The sequence below is a fragment of the Oryzias melastigma genome, unplaced genomic scaffold (assembly GCF_002922805.2).
Source record: "Oryzias melastigma strain HK-1 unplaced genomic scaffold, ASM292280v2 sc05835, whole genome shotgun sequence".
Taxonomy (NCBI): Eukaryota; Metazoa; Chordata; class Actinopteri; order Beloniformes; family Adrianichthyidae; genus Oryzias; species Oryzias melastigma.
Genome location: NW_023422400.1, coordinates 1 through 23,269, shown reverse-complemented (window position 1 = coordinate 23,269; position 23,269 = coordinate 1). Strand labels below are relative to the sequence as shown.

Below are 23,269 nucleotides of genomic sequence, written 5' to 3'. Positions count from 1 at the left end.
CGACCCCAGCTCCGATTACGTTAACGCCAACTACATAGATGTAAGCAGGCCATCTTTGCTGTTTTCTGTTGTTGATCCAGATTTATTGTTTTAAGACTCACCTGCACGCCCAGTTAGCTTACACTTGGTAACTTTCCTGACTTTCAGGTTCATTTGAAAGTCTAATAACGTGAGCCAGAAGTGAGGCGACTGATGTTCAGACTTGGGAGTGATGTGCTACCAAAGTAATTTTGTAATAGCTTGTGACAGAAAAGGACATGAATAAAAAATAAAAGAGGAAAATTTGTACTAGCGCATAATATATATATATATAGATAAAAAACATAATCACCCACTGCCTTTACCTGAAAAAAGGAAAACCACAAAGATGAAGTTCAGTATAGGACTTTGAGAGGGACATGGCGCTCTGTTAAAATGTTTGGTTAGGTGTTTTTGTAAATGTGCTAACAAGGCTAACATGTAGCGGCATTGAACTGTGTTTGATTTAAGTGTTACAGTAATGTGTTTTACATGTTACTAACAAGTTTGGGTGTTATTGAGAATATGCTAAAATGCTAACATGTAGCAATGTTGAACTGAGTTTGATTTCACTGTCTCTAACCAGGTTGGGTATTAGCTTAATCACAGCAATGTTTGTTTTAGTGTTATCATTCTGTTCTTTTACTTGTTACAAACGAGTTTGGGTGTTATTGTGAATACGCTAATGTGGCTAACATGTAGCAGCATCGAACTGTGTTTGATTTAACTGTTGCTAACCAGGTTAGGACTTGGCGTAGTCACAGTAATGTTTGTTTTAGCATTATCTTTCTGTTCTTTTATGTGTTTCAAACAAGGTTAGGTGTTATTTTGGATACGCTAACGTGGCTAACATGTAGCGGCATTGAACTGCGTTTATTTTATGTGTAACTAACCAGGTTGGGACTTAGCATAATCACAGTAACATTTGTTTTAGCGTTGCTATTCTGTTACTTTTATGTGCAAACAAGGTTTGGTGTTAATCTGAATATACTAACGTGGCTAACGCTTCAAATATAGCTAACGTGTAGCGTGCTAATAATAAGTTCTGGGATATATCCGAATTCCTCCCTAACCACTAGAAAACAAGATGGTGTTGGACTATCTGATGCCCTGGATTTGAAAAGCAATTCCGAAACCATGCTCACTATTTAAAAAAAAAAAGGCAAACCTTAAGGGGTCAGAAGAGAAAGACACACATCCTGAGAAAATCAGCAGTTCACCTTTAAACAAACCTGGCCAAATGAAGCAGCTTCTTTTGGAAAACAGTCCTTTAATTGTTCCTGAGTTGCCCGTCAGAGTCTCCTTGAAGGGAATTCCACTCAGCAAATCAACGCCGGACCTCTGTGTCCTCAACTGTGTCATCGACAACCCCCCACCCCCCACACACGTATTTTCATACACGTCATACCAGGACCTCTGGCTCACATGCGTACTGAGAAATGCTTTCAATTTTACACAAAAGAGACTGAGCATGGAATTAATTAAACTTCAGCTTATTTTAAAGGTTAAACATAAAAAAGCCTTCTGTCCTCAGAACTCATTCACATTCAAGTTTAGATTCATGTTTTTTCGTTTTTATTAAAGATGGGGGGGACAGGGAGAAGCTCTGTGCCAAATCTGCAGAACATCGCTTTGTCCGTGGTTGGCAGATGAGCTAGAGCGGGATTTAAAATCATCTCCACTTACAAGATGCACAATCGATTCCTTGAAACTTCATGGATTGATTTTTCTTTAAGAACACTTTACAAAATGGACTAAAACAAAAAAGGCAACTTTTTTTTTGTTCCTTTTTAAGGTCGTTTTTCTTTTTTTTCTAGTAATGACACTGTCCCTTAGTGTTTTTCTTTTAATAAAAAAGTTAAAAATGAAGAAATGTTTATTATATCTTGTGTGCGGAAAAATCACATTGAAAAAACATGAGCAGTTAGTAACAAGACATGTACCCAGGCAGCAAAGACGAGTGGGCCCCACATGGTTTAAAAGTGAGCCCCAATTGGGTTTGTCCACAGTTTCTGTTGTGGCCCCACCTGTGTTTGCTCACGTTGACCTAAGTGGGGATTCAGTGGGTCAGTTTGCTACGCTAGCCAGCTAATTGGTGGACAGCGTAGCATGCAGGTGGAGCTAGTGAGCTCCATTCTTGCATGCTAGTGAGTTCCTCTGTAGGATGCTAGTGAGCTCTTCTGTAGCGAGCTAGCAAGCACAACTGTAGCATGCTAGTGAGCTCTGCTGTCGCAAGTTAGCGAGCTCCTCTGTATTGAGCTAGTATGCTAGCAAGCTTCTTTGTAGCAAGCTAGCATGCTCCACATCATTTGCCCACTTTTAAACCACATGGGGCCTACTTGGCTTTGTTGGCTGGATATAAGTTACTTCCTAAGGCTAAAATGTGTTGTTGTCTTTCCCACATACTGGAAAAAGTTAACAAAAAAGTTTGGGACTTTTGGACTTGGAGCCCAGATGAAATTTTTTGCATTGTTTTGGTGGCCTTTAAGCTCTACAGCTGTAAGAAATTCCTTCTGAAGGCTTTCGGAGTCTATCGTAAAATTGGGAGGCGGTACCGTATGCGCACTGGTCCTCGGGACGCATCCAGTGCCGGTACCCTAACCCAGTACTGGTACTGGTTCATGTCCAGTACTGTGCCCAGTACTGGTTTGGGTCCGGTACTGCATCTGGTCCGGTGTGGGGTACTGGTACTGGGTTTGGGTATTGTTGCGCTATGTGTCGTGGTACTGGACTGGTTCTGGTTTGTGGCCTGGAGGTTGAGGACCCGTGATTTATTTAATAGGAACAGTCACTATATCGAAAAGCGACGAGTTAGGGACAGCCAAAACATCAAAATGTGTCAAAAGGAGGGACCTTAACCAAACGTCAACATGTGATGACGGGAATGTGTTGGTGTAGGTGTAACTTACATTTTCCTCCGAAACACTTTACGATACACTTACCCTGCGTACAACAATGGTACTATCTATTTTCATGACTGCAAGACACCCGCACTCCCATCAATATGGGGCCACACTGTTGTCCAGACAGCACAACAACCCGCAGCACCTGTTCAAGTCAAGCCCTTTATGGATTCATGTGACTATGGGTTACTTCTCACCCAGTAAGTGACAGGGATGTATTTTGAGGTGTTTAGGGACTATTCAAAAAGGGTCAAACTGTTCAGATTCTTTCAGGGAATAAAACTCCGGAAAAGCAAATTATTGTGACTGTTGGGTCTCAGGTTTTTTACCAGTGTTCTCTCCACAGGTGAACTGCTCTTCAACTCCTTCATAACCCTCTTCTTCCTCTCTGTAACCACATTAACTCGCTCTTGTTTCCTTCCTGTTTTCTTCATTTCTCTCTACTTTTCCACACCTTTTTTTGGCATCTCTTAGATTCGGATAAACAGGGAAGTAAGTACCTTGCTTCTCTTCTTTTTCCACCGACTCTCCGCTCCTAAAGCTGCCCCTCTTGGTGTTCCTGCCAGCCGCCCCATCTCCTTCCCGCTGAGCTTCCTGTGCTTGCTCTCTTTGAGCTGCTGAGTCTTTTCCACTTTTATCCATCACGTTTTTCATCCGTGGTCAACTGCTCACATGGAATTCCAGTGTGAGATCAAGCTCCCGGTATGCTTTTGAGGCAGCAAGCTGAGGTTAGGTGGGAGCTCGGGCTCCCACATGGAATAAGAGTGCAAATGTATGCTGGGACTTTGAAGTTTGGGGAAAAGGCTTTCACATGAAAGGACATTGTGCCACAGGGTTAGAGGCCATATTGTCAAGCATCTCAGAATGAGACCAGAAAAGAAGAGATAATCAAACACCAGAAAAATCAGCTAAGGAACCATTATATCACAGTTTGTTTTTTAACTTTTTCTTCTAATTGATTCCATGTAAAAAAAACCTGACTGAATTGGATCTTCCTGCTCATGAACATAAAATAGTTGGTTGCTTTTCTCTCTTTTATCAATCTATTTTTTTGTATTTTTTTTTTTTTACCAAAAATGTGAACAAGTGATTAAGAAAGTACTCCTGAAAGGGTTTTTCTCTAAGTTTCAAGACATTTAAACTCTTTAATTTAACAATCTAAACTAAATTAAACTGAAAATACACCAAGATGAGGAAAAATACAAATGTAAGTGTTATGTTTTGAGAAATAACATTTTGAAGTTGTGTAAATGACTGGACACTTTCAGGTTCAAACCTTGTCTTTGGGACAGTAGGACCCAACACCACAGTAAGGTCTCACTCCTGGCCCTTCATCTGGTTTAATTATCTTTTACAAACAATCATTTTAGGAAAAACATCAAGCCATATAGAAGTTTAAATTCTGCTTTGAATGGGACAGTGTTTATGAAAACAAGTTCTGACCAAGAAATAGACAAGTGTCTAGTCATATTTGTCCTCTAACTTTCAAATGCGAATAAGTAAATAGGTGTCCGTTACTTTTCCCAACGGACATTTTTTTCAAACATTTTTGTTGTTCCAACTTCTTCAGATTAACACAGTGGCCTGTTTTTTGTCTGTATATTGTAAGTATTTAGTCTGTTGAAAGTCTGCCTGCATTCACACTGAAGTGAACTGCACCAGACTTCATGTGCAAGTTCTCTAGACAGCCAGATTTCTTTCTTCAGTCCAAACAAGAGTTTCGTTTAGATTTTACACCTGACAAACTAAGAGGACCATCAGAGAGAGCTGGCTCAGAAAGAGTTCAAACCTGGATCATGCCAGTACCAAAACAGGATCATGCTAGGACCAAACCTGGATCATACCAATACCAAAAGAGGTTCAGGGTATGATAGTTTGAATTGACCGTTGCATTTCAGAAAGGTAATGATTTGAAACACTTATAATAGACTCAAAGTTGAAGTTAAGGCCTGACCTTCAAACATCTACACTATAACTTCTGTATTGAAACCCAGTCGCCTTCACATATCATGTCTTCAGAATCAGTGTGTCAAACTAAAGCTGTTATCGTCTCAGAAACATAACGGCACATTTGAACAGATTTATGTAAAGATTAATTTAAAAAAGATTTATTAATTCCATGCTTTCATGCTATAATACAATACTGAAATGTTGCCAATGAAACAATATATGCTCATGAAATCAAATAAGCTCCTCTTGCATCATATGATCCTCTTCGTAGGAGTAACTAGCCTGAACACGAAATTGGAGTTACCTTTTAGGCGCCTCCGCGGCTCCATCGCCTCCATCTGTGGACCAAACCTGATTTGATTTTCTACAGTTAGAGGAGACATAGATGTAACTTTTCTGGGTTTTTAGGCTCAGGGATCTAAAAAACACAAATTCTAAACATTCTATTGAGACTAATGACTTGTTTTTAAAAGAGTAATTGTAAATTTAGAGCAATGTGGGTCATTTTATCTGCAGATTTCTATATTTTTCTTACATGTCACATTTTATATCAAGTGTAAAACTGTATTTTTTGGAGTGATTTGATTTGATTGATTGAAAGCATTAAAAATAATGGAATAATGCAATAAAAAGATGACAAAAACAGAAATATTACATATTAATTAATACATGGATTAGAAAAGTATAAGTAAACTGAAAAAAACTGAACATGATTATTGCCAATTAAAGTCAGGCCGAGTTTGATTTGTTGTTGCTGTGTGAAAAAAGCTTCAAGAAAAACTCAATTTAAATGAACATTTTTATGATAGTGAAACAAAAATAATTTAGAGTTTTAACATTAAAGTTCATGAAATCTATCCTTTCATTCTCCGGTGGTGCTGAGGAAGAGTCTGCCTCGGTGTGATGGAGCCCCTTCAACAGAGAGAAGGGGGACGCTCCTCGCTGTCCCTCAGCGCTCTCATCCATGATAACAACCATTTTTCCAAAAGTGCCAAAGTGATTCTGAGATGCTTGGCGAATATGAGCTGATTTCCTCGCATATGTGAAGGTCAGCCTCTCCTTGTCAGCCGGCTGGTGGTTGAAGCAAACAAATTTCCCAAAACACGACTTGTTTTCCTTTTTGACGGAGCCCACGAGCTCCTTGTGTCTCGTATGACTGTGCATGCTTCAGTTTCCTTTCCTTTCAAATCCACATCGCTTGATGTTTTTCTGCTTGCCTGCTTTTGGAAAATACGGTTGTCACGGTGACAGGCAGGAGAGCGTCGGCATCCGAGGCTGGTTGGAACGAGGGTCGCCGCACTCTTTCACAGCGATGCCCATCCGTCTCCGCTCCTCTCTGCGGCATGACAGTTATGGAATGTAATTTGTGTTGCTGCCCCACTGAGTTGTGCGTGTGTGTCTAATGCAGAAGCGTGTGTGATGTGTGTGTGTGCGGTATTTGCACAAATGTTGACTGCATACAGCAGCTGCAAAAGCAATGAGTGATGAGAGAGGAGCTCCAGACGGGGGTTGCAGGGATCTATCTTGATTTGCTGTTTGGCATTCAGCGCACGGCTGTTCCTGGTGGAGGGCCAGGACGCTGCTAATAGGCTTCCAGGCCCTGCACACTGTATCATAACAGCAGTAATGCCAGTCAGAGCAGAGGGGAGTAGCCTGATCAGTCAGTGTCACTCAGGTAGAATTACTCCCAAAGCTGAAGATCCTTCACACACGTCAGTCCACCTTTGAGCGGCCGCCCTGGCTGCATGCAAAACTCTGCATCTCTGAGAGGCGGCTGTCCCCCTGCATGTAATGACCGGCTCACAGACAGCCAGAGTTAACAGCGGTTCTCTTTGCAATGTAATCCCAGCTTCTGGCTGCAGCCTGACGGCCTTGTCCTGCCAGGCATCCTCGTGTTTCTAAAAGAGATGGACGTTCACTCATGTGCAAAAGATAAACTTTGGATTCAAAACTCTTTTTAAAGTCATCTGATTGATTGTAAAAATCTAAAAAAACTCAATTGTTGATAAAGGTCATTGAAGTTAAAAACAGAATAAATAGCAATAGCTAAAAAAACAAAAATTGTAGCAACACCTCCAGCCAATTGTGAAGCACAGCGGTGGGTGTGTGATGATTTGTCTGATAGAAAAAGATAACAAAGCTACTTCTGATAACACAAAGACAATAAAATTGAATGAGAACTTTTAATTGGAGTGATATCACTAATTACCTGAAATTATTCTTTTTTTTAAACAATTTCAGTGCATCGCGATCTAATGTTATGTATACACCAGGCGGGTTCAAGAACGCTGGTTTAGCCGGTGGTGTTCACACACAAAGTATGAAATGTAGAAGCGGCTCAAATTTTGTGAATTGAACACTAACCAGAAAAAAAGTTTGGTCCATTGCTAGCGTCCTTTCAATGCTGGATATGGATTAGACATCATTTTTGGTTTTCGTTATTTGAGAAACACATGCAGATGTCATTCGGCTTGTTGCCATGCTTGGGTTGCCAGATAAACCAGCTCTGAGTTTGGTGAGCTCTACACCCTTCCCCTGGGTGATGCTACTGGTTGACTTCCAGGAGTACTTCCGCCTCTCCCTGATTGGTCAAAGTTCGACCTGGTTTAGCTGGTAACACACGCCTTGTTACTTCTGGTTGTGAAAACTTAAGAGTTTGGTGAGTTTCACTGAATCTGAGTCCCGACTCGTCCACGTTTGACTTGGTTTATCTGGAAACACACAATCATTGTGCACATGTTTTGTACATAGAGAACAAAAATGGTCATAAAAACTTGAGTGAATGTGAGAGTTTTATTTTTTTTATTATTAGTTTTTTTTTTTTTTTACTTGTCTTGTCTAACAGCTGATCAAACAGATGTGGGCTGAGAGCCTCTAGTGTTGGGCAGATTTTACTGTCACAACAGGGATTTATTGAGTATAAACCCCTGTTGTATTTCATGCTAAACTTTATTTATATTGATTTTTTTTTTTTTTATGTGAGAGTTTTAAACGTAGCTATTGTTTTAAAAGCGATGTTCATATCGCCCGTCTTGGGGCAACTTCAGACTTTGATAGTACAGACAATACAGCTATTTTATGACCGTAATTATCCAAGTCCTCATAGTCAGTGAATGCACCGGGACTGAGGTTACCACCCTCGTCAATTTTGATTGGTCCTTTGTGCTAGCCCCGCCCAACGTGCCACCACGGGACCAAAAGTTTTGAAACTGAAATTTTCAGATTTGAAAACGAAAAAAAAAGTTTAAATCAAAATTTTAAATTTTGAAACCTAAAAATTTGAACATTTGAAGTTGAAATTAATGAAGTTTATTTTAGAATAGCAAAAAGTTTTGAACATTTTAAACAATTTTTGGCCAAACACCAATATTTGTTTTTTGGGGGGGTTTCAGATAATATTGGCCCTAATTTAGCTCCATACCTCTGCACCTGTGTGCAGTACCGTGTCTGTTTTGATTTTCTGTAGAACCAACCCCCGCTTCAGTTGTCTACCCCCGTCAGAGGTAGACAAACCTCCCAAGAAGACAACACTAACCCAGTTCAAAAGGGGGCTTTTCTGACTAGAAGCAATTTTAAAGGTGGCAGCAAACCACTTTAGCTTGACTCAGCAGTCAGTGACAAAATGACAATCCCATTCAAGTCATTGTTGGTTTTCCAAATGCTGAATCAAAGGAATGATTCAGACTATTTATTTTTTTTCATTTATCAAACCACCATTGTCAAATAAAATAAAAAAAGCATGAAGGTGTTCATCTAAGTGTTGTTTTCTTCATGTATAAATCACAGAAAACGATGAAGTGGACTGATTACCCAGAATCTTCTGGGTGACATCAATGATTATATGAACATAAAGCCTGGAGTGCAGAAGCTATAATAACTCTGAGAGGTTTTCTGAGTGTACCCACGGGTCCACCCACCTACCTAGGAAAAAAAACACACCCCTAATTATACACTAATTTAAGCTTAAAAAAAAAAAAAAAAGATTCAAAAACAGATGATTTTATGTAACAACCCTCCCACACAGTTTTAATAAACAGAAAAGGAAGAAACAAACATTAAAAGCGGCCTAGAAAACAGTCTGTACATAAATTCATATTTGGTTTAAAGCTTGATGTTTTAACACTTTAACACCTGAGCTCCAGTGTTTTTGCTCTGTAACGTTTCAACCATTATCACGATCAACGTAATTCTAGCAGAATGTTCTGGAATTACGTTGATTGTGTTTATGGTTAAAAAGTTACAGTATGTTAAAGATTTTGTGCTTAGAGGATTTCTACCTCCTGCGATCTTTTAAATTTGGCACTAATTTGTTTAGTGGGAGCAAAATGGGAAGTTTTATGAAACAATCCAAAACAACAGATGATTTCTAACTTTTGCACATGAACAAAGTCTGCAATGTCCAGTTGAAAGTGGTAAAAAAGCAGAGCTGCAATCATCAACTCATATTTCATGCCGCCTCTTGCCGTCGCTGTAAACTCACGGTTTGTCTTTTCTCCATCACGCAGGGTTACCAGCGGTCGAACCACTTCATCGCCACTCAAGGTGAGCGTTCACTTCCACACCTGTCTTTCTAGACAAGCTTTATCCTCCAGCCCAGCTGGGTTTGGGAACATGTTTAGTGTGTGAACACTAAGGGGGGGTTCAGTTGCTTCACACCCCAAACCTTTTTTGCCTGCGACTGCGACAAACGCTCCCAGAACAGTTGGCTGTAACCGTCGGAGGCGTCTGTCTCGTTGTGTGAAGTTCTGCTTTTGTGTCTCTCCAACCTGCTATTTGACTGTCTGATGTTGGTGTGGTACACAGTGAGGCCCGTATTCCCCAAGCAGCACCCACAGCGAGAGTCTAGCTGGACTCTCTGATCAGCTGCACTCGGTCAACCTGTGTTTCTTTGAGTTTTATTCTATTTTTTCTTCAGTTCTTCCTCATCTTCAAACAGTTTACTGTGGTGCTCAGCTTTGTTTGCATGCAAGACCACTCACTGAGGAGAAAGTGGGCCAGACTGCAGCTTTAACACCAAAGCTTCAGCTCCAGAATTGACATTCTTTAAATCACCGGAACTAATCAACTGTTAATGCAATTAATGTAATTCCAATCAGTTCTGATGCAGAGAAAAGCAGCTTTTCTCTGATATGCAACACTTTACAATTATAAAGTGTTCATGCAATTAACGTAAACCTGCTGATTCTGACGCGGAGAAAAGCAGCTTTTCTCTGATATGAAACACTTCACCACTGTAAAATGTTTTATGGTATTCATGTAAACCAGTTAATTCCAACGCGTAGAAAAGCAGCTTTGCTCTGATACCCAACACTTTGCAAATTAGTGTTTTCATGCAATACAAATGAACCACTTTAATCTGACGCAGATAAAAGCAGCTTTTCTCTGATATGCTACACTTCACAACTGTAAACTTTTTATGGTATTAATGTAAACCAGCTAATTCCAACGCGTAGAAAAGCAGTTTTGCACTGATATGCAACACTTTACAGTTGTAGTGTTTTTACGCAATTAACGTAAAGCAGCTGGTTTTAATGTGTTGAAAAGCAGCTTTGCTCTGATACTTTAAAAATGTAGTGTTTTTATCTAATAAAAATAAACCAGTTGATACTGACGCAGAGAAAAGCAGCTTTGCACTAATTTGCAACACTTTTCAGTTGTAGTGTTTTTACGCAATCAGTAAAAACCAGTGGATTCGAATGCGCAGAAAAGTAGTTTTGCGATGATACTCAACACTTTATAATTGTAACATTTCTACTCAATCAAAGTAACCCTTCTGATCCTCAAGTGGAGAAAAGTCTCCTTTCTTTGATATACAGCACTTGTAACTTTACACAGTTGTAAAGTTTTTACGCAGTTAACGTACACCAGCTGATCTAAAAAGAAAAAAAGCAGCTTTTCTCTGTTACACAATACTTTACAATTATAAAGTTACACATTTAAAGCAAACCAGCAGATTCTGGCAGGTAGGAAAGCAGCTTTGCATGGATATGCAACATTTTACCATTTTAAAATATTTACTAAGTTATCGAAACTTCACATAAGTTAACATTATGCTAGTAATTTGGCAGGAATTATGCTCATTCTGTGAACTGTCAAAGAGTTAAAATAATTCAAAGAGTGTGTATTCATTGTTGTTATCAACTCCAATGTTAATGAATTCAATTGTAGTTTTTCAAAGGAACTATGTCCCTCTGACACCTACTGTTTAAAGTAGGTACTGCAGCCTAACACCAGAACACCAACCAGCATCGACTTAACCTCACTTAACCTAAAGGTAGCTCCAAACCTGGATGACTTTAGACGTATCTGCTGTAGTTTTCATTGTGCTTGAAGCTAACGTTGCAAAAAAGTGGAGCGCCACCTATAGAGCAGAAAGCTGAAGCTATGCTGCCACTAACTTTGTTTGATAGCTGTAGCATTAGCGGTTAGCTCTGCCCGTCTCTTTTACGGTAAGGATATTATTTGTTTTTAATACTCAGGTTACAGAACTGTTGATGATTCCGATCAGAAACACAGGAAAGATAATCAAAAATAACATGTTGGATTTACTTCATTTTACTTTTAAAAGTGGAGAATAGTTTGTTTTTATTTAAAGGTGACAACTATAGAAAGGAAAATGGGTCCAAAAGTCTCAAAAGGAGAAATGACACGTTTGAGTAAAATCCTCTTTGGAGTTCATTACGGTGTAATCAGCTGTTGGAGCCTGCAGTGGACAAATCCTGCCGATTTCACAGGCAAACGACATCAAACGACTTTCTTTAGAGTTTTTTTTTTTTAGATATCAATCAGAACTAAATAGGTAGGATGCATTTTAGTTGCTTGGCTGTAACTCCTGCAGACATCTTCCCCAGCGGAGCTGATGCATGCCGCGCTGCATGAGATAAATGAGCACGCTCAGCATGTTCAGGTAAATCAGGTAGTGATTTTGAACAAAGCCTTCCAAGCCTCCGCCTCCCAGCTTTTCCTTTGCAACGTGGAGCTAAACAGGAAGGAGTTGTTCAGGGAGGCGTAGCAGCACTTTTATCATCCTGACAGGTTTTGTAACCAGGAAAGAGAAGTTTGACAGATTCCCGTCGGTCTGCAGCAGGAAAGAACAGTGATGCATTCTGCTCAGGGATGTTATTAAAGCTGTCTGTCCGGCAGAGATAAGCGTGCACACTATTCAACGCTCAGGTGTTTCCATCACACCTCTTCCTTTTTATGTTTTTTCTCCTTCTCTCCTCACTTTCTTCTTTGCTTTATTTTCCTGGAGCATTTCATGGCATTTCCTTCGATTTCTCCTCAGGTGCACCTCCCCCCCTGTTTCCAGAGTTTATTGTACCGGCCTCATCTGAGCACTTTAATATTGGATTTAAGTTTAGACTGTGTTTACCTGAAACAGAAAGCTGCAGATTGCTGCTGATTGATTCATCAGTTGGCTTTTAAAGTAGAATCAGAGGCTGATGAGTGGACAGATTTTAGTCTGCAAATTTGCCAGACGACGCCCAGCTGGGGGCTCGCATGGGCTCACTTTTTAGAACAGTATGGCAGCCACAGATTCATTCACATCTCAAGCCCAATCTTTTTTTTAGCTTTCAACAAAATGATGCCATGCAACACCCAGTGGCGGACTTAGTAGTTTGGGGGGGAACAAAAACATGGGGCCCCTCTGCAGTTGTTCTATTCATCATTTCAGTTAGGTTTTACTCAATAAGGCAAAAATAAGCAAATATATTTAAAATAATAGTACAGAACAGTTTATTATTAAAAAAATTCTCAAAATGACCATTTTCTGCCCCTCCCTCCTTTTGCCTTTTCCCTCCTCTTCTGTCCCTTTTCTTACGATGGAGTATGAGGGCCACCATGAAAGTAAAAAGATAAATATATAAGAATAAATTAAAAAATGAGACAACCAAAATCATATATTTATGATTTAAAAAGTTGTAATTTTACACAGAAATCTTTTTGAACAAGTTATGCAATTATCCTGTTGTGGCAGAAGAGCTGGTGGAGGACGAAACATTCCAGTGGTTTAATATTATTTCAGTGATTTGGTGTTCTGCATGACACAGTTAGATGATAAAAGGCGCAGATTTTTTTTTTTTATTAAGTATGGGGCCCCTAAGGTGTAAGAGGGGCCCAGGCAATCGCCTACCTTTGCCTAATGGTAAGTCTGGAAACAACAGGCATGCGTGTGGCGTTCAACAATGTGTCTGTCACTACCTGACACTAGCGCATGTACTCACAGATGGTACCCATAAGTCACTACTTAATCCAAGTCCCTGATTGGTCGAAGTTCAACCGGTTTTAATTTTTTTGCGCATCCAATGGTAGTGCATATTGTATGTAGAGTGCTAAAACGGAATAAGATCAATTGCGTAGTGAAAGGTTTTTCATGCGGAAGCCTGAAACGCACATATTTATGTGTTTAAATTATTTTTTTTTATTAAAAGTGGTTGCTTAAGGAGATTGGTTTCTATGCCTGGTGTGAATGTACCATCACGCGGCATGTGTCTTCAATCAAACATCCACATGATCTCTGAAGAAAAACATTTGTTTGGCCTCTTTTATCTGATCTGTTCAAATGAGATTAGAGATTATAGAGGAGGTAATTTAATCTCAATCTGGTTCTAAACTGAAAAACTGAACCAGGATATACATCCCTCTCCAAACACATGAGTACGTGAACTTTTTGCATCACGAGGGAGGCAGCAGGTGCTCCAGGCTAGCGCTCTATTATTGTCCAGAGATGAGGAGGAGTGTGTGTCAGGGCGGTGGGAGGAGGAGCTGTTTGTGTGGTGCATACAGATCTCCGCCGCCCCACACGGACCGCGCATCATCCGTCTCCTGCGTTGGCGCTCCTCTGCTGCAGCTGAAGAGCGAAGATCTCAGATCAGCGAAGCTGCAGGGTCAGTTAACGCTGAGGCACAACGGGTTCAGCAAACGGACGGGGTTCGTGTCGACACCCCGACGGGTTTAATGACTGCTGAAAAGAAAAATGCTAACACAAAAGGGCAGTGCTACCTAGTGGTGTTGGAGAAAGCTTTAAATGTAGGTGCTGTGTGTTCCAGGAATGCTTCTCCAGAGCTTCTAAAAATTTCAACTTGTTGGGTCCTCACACAGAAATGTGTCATTCTGACTCAAAGAATCCAGAAAGAATTCTAAAAGTTCCACACAGTTGATCTTTTCATCCAAGTGTTCCCAGTGGTCTTTTAATTATGATTATTACATATTTAGCCAAAATAATAAAAAAGTGTTTTATATAACATAGTTTCTCAGTGGTAGACATAAATTAAAAGTTAACCACTTCTTTTTCAAACATTTTTTTCATCTTCTCTTGATTCACAACGATTTGAACAAAGAAACACTCAGAAAAAGCAATTTTAAGCCTAACTTTCTTCATACATGTCCTCCATCATGAGAAAAATGCCACAAGAACATGTTAAGAACACTATTTTCATTGGAGTGGATCTTTAAGAAAAACTAATCTGTTTCCCAGATTTCAAAAAAGCAATTTTGGCTCAAAATGTTGTCTCCAAAGAAACAGTAGCTTTCAGAATTCAGCGTTTCTGTGTTTCTAATGACAGTCTTTACGAATAACAAGAATAGAAATACTTACGAACCTTCCTCTGGTGGTTTTTGTCTTGTGTGATTTGAAATCAACTCGTGATGTCACATCACTCGATGGTGCTAAACTGGACTGAGGACCAAAACCAGTTAAGAAGCAGCTGAATGGAGCTGATGTTTGTGCAAAGAACACTCTGATTAGATTTAAAATTCAGGACAAGTCTGCTGCAGATTATTTTAATATTATTATTTACAATATTTAGCATCTGAGTCTGAAATTATCTTGCAAAAAGGGCGTTGTCTTTTGACTGGCAGGTCAAATTGAGTGGCCCGGTTGGCATGTTTGTCTTCTTCACTTGTTTTTGATAAAGATGACCCATTAAAACTCTCCAAGTTATCCCTGAGTCAACCAGTGGGTGGCGCTGTTCTGGTTCTGACTCAGCCTCTGCTGCTGCTCTCACCATTTAGGGACGTGTCTAATTCTTGATTTGTCTGGTTTCCACTAAATACCTTGTAACAGCAACACCTCTACAGCTATGTACATTTAATTAAATTTTGGAAAAAAATCACGAGTTTTGTGTTTAAAGAAAGTTATGCAGGCGTCTTTAGAAAAATGAAGCTGAATTTTGAAGTGGGGGTGAGTGCGCTGCAGCCGTGGCTCCTCTCTGAAGGGCTCGCAGGTTCAGGGTTGAAAAAGAAAAGACAGCGGTCAGGCTCCACGGCTGCAGACGAGCAGCAGATATTCAGACTGCAGACTGAAAGGAGCTTTCCTTCAGTGGAGGGTACGACACAAAGAGAGGTGGATGTTCAGATCTGTGGCTCAAGGATTTATATCTGTGTCTGTATTTACGAGGAAAAGATTGTGTTTAAATGATAAAGATTCAAGATACTTTTTCATCTTTTTAAACTACTATAGTGATACAGGAAGGAATGGATAAAACTAGGGGTGTGTATTGGCAAGAGTTTGGCGATACCTATCCCGATACATGCCTCACGATACGATATGTATCGCGATATTTCCCAAGACTGTACAATAACAATTTTCACTTCATTTTTAGATTATGACTTGAATTGAATCTACCTGAATTTTTATGTCTGTCAGTGTAAAAAATTGTAAAATTAATTTTATTTAATGATCACAGCATTAAGCACAGCGACTTTATCTCGAATACAAGTTGTTTTTACCAAGAAATCTCCGCTGATTTTCTTTTGATAAATTACAAAATATTTGTTTTTTTAATGGAGCAGTCAATATTGACTACAGACCTCTCTACCGCTAGCTTACAGACCCTCACACCTCCAGCCTAACATTACATAACCCTTGTGCCATCCTAGGCATGTTTGGATTAAAATTGGGGTCTGTCCAAACCTGGTGTCTGTGGCAGACATAAAATCCTGTCCACTTTTGTCATGGAAGGGATCACACATCAATGTAAGGGTCGGGTCATCTGGACCCCATAAGATGACACAAGGGTTAAGCTATCCAGCTCAGAAGAGGAAAACGAAGACGTACATGGATCTATTTGCAAGTGGAGGCGTCAGAGCAGGGAGCTCCAAGTCCGTCTGGTCCGGATTCACAAAGATTTGAATAAAGAAATACTCAGAAACGCGATTTCAAGCTTGAATTTCTTGTGTATGTCCTAAAAGAACATGTTAAAAACACTCCCCAAAAAAGCATGATTTTCATCAAAGTGGGTCTTTATAAAGATTGAAGAAGAAACTTTGGAGTCCTGTAATTAAACTCAAAGAAAATCCAAAATCTGCTTTGTGAGAATCTGGTTCTGATGCAGTGAAATCGATGACAGTGATTTGTGTTGGAGGGGCTTGTTTGCAGAGCGCTGGCGGATTTGTGGGAGAACTGACATGACAGAGCGCCAGCGAGCGGCGGTTCACGGATGACACATTGTTTCTCCGCTCCTGCATGGATTACACTGTTTCTACTTGGACAGTTATTGCTGCTATTTTCTCTGACTTATGTCTCATCTCTCAGCCCTCCTCTTCCTCCTCTGTTTTGCTTCTTCCCTCCCTCCACCTAAACCTGTGCTGTCTCCTCCACAGGGCCCAAGCAGGAGATGATCTATGATTTCTGGCGGATGGTTTGGCAGGAGAACTGCTTCAGTATTGTCATGCTCACCAAGCTGGTGGAAGCGGGCAGGGTAAGTGTGCTCCCGTTTGTTCTTCACCTCCTCACACGGCGTGAGGATGGATGGATGGATGATGGATGGATGGATGGATGGATGGGGGGCAGGTATTTGTGGAGCTTTCAGAGGAGCAGCTCCTTGTGGGAGGGAATGAGTGCTGCTGCCGGGTCAGGAGTGATCATCTGTTTTCTTTGGCGTGTCTGCCTCAAGGTCAGATCTTTGATGTATGTAAAGGGCAGCAGCGAATTCTGTTATTCCTGCATCAGATAAAAGCAGCAGGGAGGGGCCAAAGCGTCAAGGAAAGCCACCAGTGACAGTGAGGATGCAAACAATAAACGTTGTGGCAAATTTTAGCAGAAAAACCTTGTTGTCTTAATGAAAAACAAAAACGGATTTTAGGTAAATCTCCAAAAAAACATAAACTTCCAAACGGTCCCCAACTTCAATTTTAAAGTATCTTTTTCCAAAAAGAATCTTCCAAATGAATGAGACTGATTTATTTTAGGTCTTTAGTTCTTAGAGCTCCTGAAGCTTCACTTCATAGCACTAAAATAACCCCAGGCGTGTCAGAGAAGCCATTCGGTAGTGCACACCATGTTTTATTTTGAAAATCAATGAGTTTTCTTATCTTTCTCCCTCCCTCCAGCACTTCCTGTCAGCTGGATTACTCTTGGGTAAAACACTGGGTTGAGCCGTGTCCATCTCTCTCAGTTTGGTGTGTTTTGGCTTTCTTGCTGTTGGAATCAAACCTGAAAAGTTTCAAATGTTTCTTAACTTCAGCTAAAAAAATTAAACTTTAACCCGTTGATTTACTCTGCAGATTATTCAGCATTTATGTTTATTTTTTTAAACTTTTTTTTAATTATCACATACTTTAAGTTTCCCTTTTTAAAATTGTTTTTACATTTTTATTCATTAAACCAATATGGTAAAGTAAAGTAATGAAAAAACTAGATTGTAAAGAAATAAAAAAAGAATATTGTTTATTAATGTTCTCTTATAATGAGATAATGAAAAACCTCTCTCTCTTTTTTCCGCACGAAGACACAGAGACTTTACTTGTTTTAAGTCTTTATTTTGTGATTGACGACAAAAAAAGTAGAAGCAAACACTCCACAAATGTTATTTTTTAGTCAGTTTTTTATTAATGGATCTTTGCTCTTTAAATGTCTTAATTCTCTGTCATGCTTCAGCCCCTCCCTTTATTTGCCCTAAAACCACCGACAACAGGTTGATTGACAGAACTCAGGACGGCGAGCATATCTGACTGATGCGTTCACTGAGCTCCGGACATCTGCAGCTAAACAACACCTGAACTGATCCATATATCATTTATTGATTTATCAGTGGGGATTTTTTTTCTGAAAAACTGTTTTGTCTTGCTGTGGATGATATAAAAAAGTATAGCATCAGACTGAGTTGGGTCCGCTAATGTCGAGAGTTTAGTGAACGCTATGCTGAGACACTTGTCGGCTCTGTTGGTTCTGTCAATCAACCTGTTTATTCGGGGGGTTTTGGAAAATAAAGGGAGGGGGCTGGTTCGTGAGACAGGAATGAAGGCGTTTGAGGAGCATAAATCCACTAATAAATCAAAAATAAACTAAAAAAACAACTTCAGTGGAGTGTCCTTCTGGTGTTTTTGTTGTTAAATACAAAATAAAAGTCTCAGTCTCTTAGTATGAGAAAGGAAGAGGGAGACGCTTCATTCTTCGTTCTTTATTATCTCGTTATAACAAGAAATTGATCAGAAAAAAAAGTAAGACAGGATGTTTTTAGCTTCTGCATTTTTTAAATCAATTATTTTTTCCTCATATGACCTCGTAATTTAGCTTCTGCAGATTAACTTGGAGGCTTTTATTCTTGACACAAGTTTTTTTGTTTTTGTTATTTGGCATTTTTAGACTTTTGTTGCAATTTTAGTACTTTAGCTCGTTTAGCATTTACATAATTGCTTTTTTTTTTATTCAGCAATAAATGCAGATTATTGTGAGGATTTGCACCAGACATCCAAACACGACCAACTTTAAGAGGATTTTTACGTTTTTGAGAAAGAATCCAAACCGGAATCAGGTCTGAGCAGGTACTGAATCCAGGTGAGGTGAGAACAATTAAGTCTGACGGGGTTACTTCAGAATCTAAGATGGAATAAAGACTGTTGGAACTTGATGAGCAGGTAAACAGCAGAGGACTGACAGAGTACAAATAGGAACTGGATTTCAAAATAAAAGTCTATATCAGGAAAGCTAAGCTGTATATTTTGTCAATCAAACTTCAACATGGTTGCTGTTATTCTTCACTCAGTTATTCTGACAGTGACCGCTCTTACAGTAACACTTGGTCATTCTTTGTATGTGATTTCTTTTTACTGAGGCTATTTATCTAAATTTATGTGGTTATTTATTTATCGAAATTCATGTTTGTCGTTTTTAGGAACCGTGGTAACGTTTCTGCTTTCACAAACTGATAAATTCAACAAAGAACCTGACATTAAAAAATAATATGAGAAAACTAACAAAGAAAAAAAAAGCCTTCACATCTGCATGCCGAAAAATATCTCAGTTCAGGTCGCTGCTGTTTGTCGAGATTAATAGAAATGCCAGGAAGATGGTGCAGAGCTTCGCTTTATTATTTTTTTTCAGAATTATCTTGACGACATAAAGCAGACGAGGGCAAACCCTCACCGTGAACCAAAACAGCTCCGAACACTAGCCGCTCAGTGAAGTGTCTGATAAAAGTGATTTTTTTTTGTACTTTTGTGACAACCAAGAAGCAGAAAAAGAGAAAATATAGAAATATTCTGGAGAGAGCTCCTGCTTTCTGTGGCATTTCTTAAGGCACGATGCAGCTGAAATATATTTATGAAACAAATCCCAGTAAAATCAGAATCATCATGAGCTTTCATTGCGCATTAGGAGGTGATCAAACTCTTTCACAGGAGTCCGATTGGGGTTTTAAAGTTAGTCCCTCCTTGCTACAGCATTGTTGATTGACCCCCAACCTTTCTTTCCTAGATGAAGTGCTGCAAATACTGGCCTGATGACACTGAGCTGTACGGTGACATCAAGATTACACTGCTCAAGACAGAAACTCTGGCAGAGTACACAGTCCGCACCTTTGCCATGGAGAGGGTGAGTCATTCTGAGCTGTCGAAACTTTCTCGACGTGTCAGAGATCTGCACTCATTCGTCTTCTAGTCGGCGTGTGAGAATGAACTCCTGCTTGGTTTGTCCTGCAGAGAGGTTACCCTGCCAAACATGAGGTGTGTCAGTTCCACTTCACCTCCTGGCCCGAGCACGGAGTGCCGTATCACGCCACCGGCCTGCTGGCGTTCCTGCGGCGGGTCAAGACCTCCACTCCTCCGGACGCTGGACCGGTGGTGGTCCACTGCAGGTACTCCAATCAGCTTTCAGAGTACGACTGCTATCAGCTGCAGGATCTAATGAACTGTGGTGATTGGGGGTGGGGGCTGCACAGTAGTGTAGAGGTTCAAATCCTGACTGGGTTCTTTCTTTGCGACATGTTCTCTCCGTGCAAATGTTGGTTTTCTACAGGCCACTCCCACAGCCTAAAACAGGTTAAATAGGTTAATTGGTGTCTCTAAATTGCCCCTCTGTGCATGTGACTGTGTGACCCCGCAACATCTTAGTACTTGGGAGAGGCTCCAGAAACCCCTTGAATGGGAAGTACCCATTGGCTAAGAAGAAGCTAAAATCCCATTGACTTCTATAGAGAAATAAACAGTTATTATCAGTCATTCTATTTGTCAGAATAACCAGTATAGCTCTGATATCTTAATATTTCCTTTCTAATCAACTTTTTTCCCATTTTTTTTCTTTATCACAAGTGATTCAACTTACAAACTAACCAGTCAAATGCCTCAATAAAAGTAAGGGTTGCCTGTTAGCCCCACCTCCAATTTTTGATTGACAGATTCGTTCAGTGGAAGGGGTGTGGACTTCTAACAAGCTCACTCCTTATTGGTGAGAGTGGTTACCATAGAAACATTGACTCAGACCGACTCAAATCACCGCTTACTAACTCGGTCTGGCTACAAATGGTGGTGTCAGTTTCAACTACGCATTTCATTCCCAAGTTGTCACAGATTGACGTTTGGTTGAGGACTTTCCGCGTCACTTTTTGACGTTTTGAGTGTTCCCAACTCTTCGGTTTTTGACATGCTGGCTGTTCCAGTTAAATCAGGGGTCCAGTCATTTTGTCGGATGCTGTACCGGACGTGGACCGAACCCCCGGACGCAGCCACTACCATTATCCTAAACCGTATCCTAACCCTAGCCCAGTCCGTGTCCAGAATTGGTACCGCGCCTGGAACTGGTACAAATCCACTTACCGGGTTAGGGTACAGGTGCAGTCCATGCCTCGGTACTGGTTTGTCCCCTGTAAGTTGCAGAGCCATAAATTATTAAGATACACCCAAAAATGACAATTTTTGACGAGGAGGGTGTGACATCACACTCACTCAGTCCAGTACTCTTTTACAAACAATGGGTGTACCACACCTTTCCCCAACACTACTTGGGATAGGCTCCAGCATCCTCATGACCCCCAAAAGGGATTGAGTGGATTATGAAGTTGGATGAATGGATGGTCTTATCTGGACCTGGGGGGAGAGCTGGGATGAATTAGATTATTTGTCTGTTCTTCCATCCTTCAATAATCCCAGCAACACTCGTGTTTGGGTGCTGCGTGACCCCACCCTCCTGCACTGTTCATCGCTTCTACCGCTTTTGTCCCGAAACTAATCCAAAAACAAAGAAAACTTTGGCTTTGTCCAGTACTTTAGTCACTTCTATTATGTGAAGAAAGCAATTATTTGAATGATTTGTCCGATGAGAAAAGTCTCTGAAAGTCTGTGAAATATAGGTTTATAAACTGCTGATTTATGATCTGATTGTGATGTTATGTGCAGCAAAATAAAATCTCCAACTGATTATGTTTATTCCTTAAAAAAAAGTTTTGAGAATGTTTAAAAAGCCTCTATTAGCATGTCTGAAACACCGCGACACGCTTTAGATAAATGATGAAATCTGAACACAATCAGACTTTTCATTTAGTTTATAACCGTTTATCTTGAGGTGACGGAGTTCCTGAGGTTTCAAATTGCTTCCTGATGTTATTGATGGAGAAAAACATCCTGATGATAGAATATGAGTATTTATTATGGCCTAATAATGTGTATAGATGACACTGAAAATAGTGTCCAACAAGTATAATCAGATGAAAATAGGAGTTTAGGGTGAACTTTAAGACATTTTTTAGAAATGTTTCTACATTTCATGACCCTCTGGTGTTATCCAAATAATTAGAGCTGAAGGTTGCATTAGATTTAGTAACAAAGACAACTTCTGAAGTTCTTTGATTTATTAGGAATTTTTCTCTGACAGTCCTTTGTTCTGCGACTTTCCTATCAAAAGTTTGGCGTTGGGTTTTTAGATTAACTCTAGAGTTTGCATTCTCCAAGTTCATCCTTTCTCCTCCCTAACAGCATGGGGGCAGGCCGGACCGGCTGCTACATCGTGCTGGATGTCATGCTGGATATGGCTGAGTGTGAAGGAGTGGTGGACATCTACAACTGCGTTAAGACCCTCTGCTCCCGCAGAATCAACATGATCCAGACTGAAGTGAGTGCGAAGGTCCGAACGTGTCCCGACAGGTTTGATGAGTCCAAGTTGACGACAACTGAAGACACGTCTCCCTGCACCATTATGTGTCATCGTTGGTTATTTTAGGCCAGGAAAGAAAACAGGAAATGTAAAGTAAAAGTGAATTTTAACCTGAAAAACTATAGACTCTTTAAAAAGCACGATAGACCAAAGCTCACTGTGCAGAAAACATCTCAAGAATGTCAAGACAGTTTTCTGAATCCAAGTTTGTTCAAATAAAGCACAATATTCAGAAATGTTCTGCAAAGAATAGACAAATATGACATTTGTATAAAAAATAGTAAAAAGTAAGAAATTAATCCCAATAAAATATAATCTAAAGGGATTAAAAATGTAATAGTTTTAGGACTCATGTTGGGTCAAAAACAGTAGTGAACTAGAGGGCCAACTATGGTTGCAGGTCCATTAAAACATAGAACTGAACGGTTGGAGCTGCTGTAGCCACCCGCTGATTGGCCGAAAGTTTTGACGACACTAGAAGGCACCAAAATAGCCCTAAGCTAGCGTTTCTGTTTTTTCATCTTTACAGAAGCATTGTTGTTGCCTTTCTAGTTGTCGTGCTACAATGATGCAATGACACGCAAGTGGACACAAAATGCTCAGTGGAAGCGAGGCTCAACTGAGTGGAAACGCTTGCCAGAATTAACTGGACCGTACCGTACCACTCCTTACTGTTCTGGAGTGCTCAATAGAAACGAGGCTATAGATACTTTGTCCTGCTGAAGCTAAACTCATATTCCTCTCTATTCAAGAGTAAACCCCCATCTCTCTAGATGTTCCTCTAACTGTCTCCTGCTCTCACTATAGATCACAGTGTCATCAGCAAACATCCTGATCCATAGAAACTCCTGTCTAACCTCATCTTTCAGTCTGTCTGTCACCACAGTCCACTCCACCTTAAACTTCTCTGTCACACCTACAGCACATCTCATCGATGTCTTAAACTATGTACACAATGACTTTAGCACCTTGAGTCACTACTCACGTTTTTAAGATCATTTTTGGACTCTTAAGTACAAAATATCTTGAA

General features: G+C 40.1%; 1 protein-coding gene across 1 annotated transcript; it reads left to right on the top strand.

Annotated features, from left to right (window-relative positions):
• The first annotated feature begins 6 nt into the window (after nucleotides 1-6).
• On the top strand, nucleotides 7-22,320 carry LOC112140706 (receptor-type tyrosine-protein phosphatase U). Its single transcript, XM_024263719.2, has 7 exons — nucleotides 7-40; nucleotides 3,396-3,413; nucleotides 9,377-9,413; nucleotides 16,476-16,573; nucleotides 19,570-19,686; nucleotides 19,794-19,948; nucleotides 22,062-22,320. Exons 4-7 carry the CDS (start codon nucleotides 16,490-16,492, stop codon nucleotides 22,303-22,305), a joined length of 600 nt encoding a protein of 199 aa, XP_024119487.2. The 5' UTR covers nucleotides 7-40; nucleotides 3,396-3,413; nucleotides 9,377-9,413; nucleotides 16,476-16,489; the 3' UTR covers nucleotides 22,306-22,320.
• The last annotated feature ends 949 nt before the right edge of the window (nucleotides 22,321-23,269 follow it).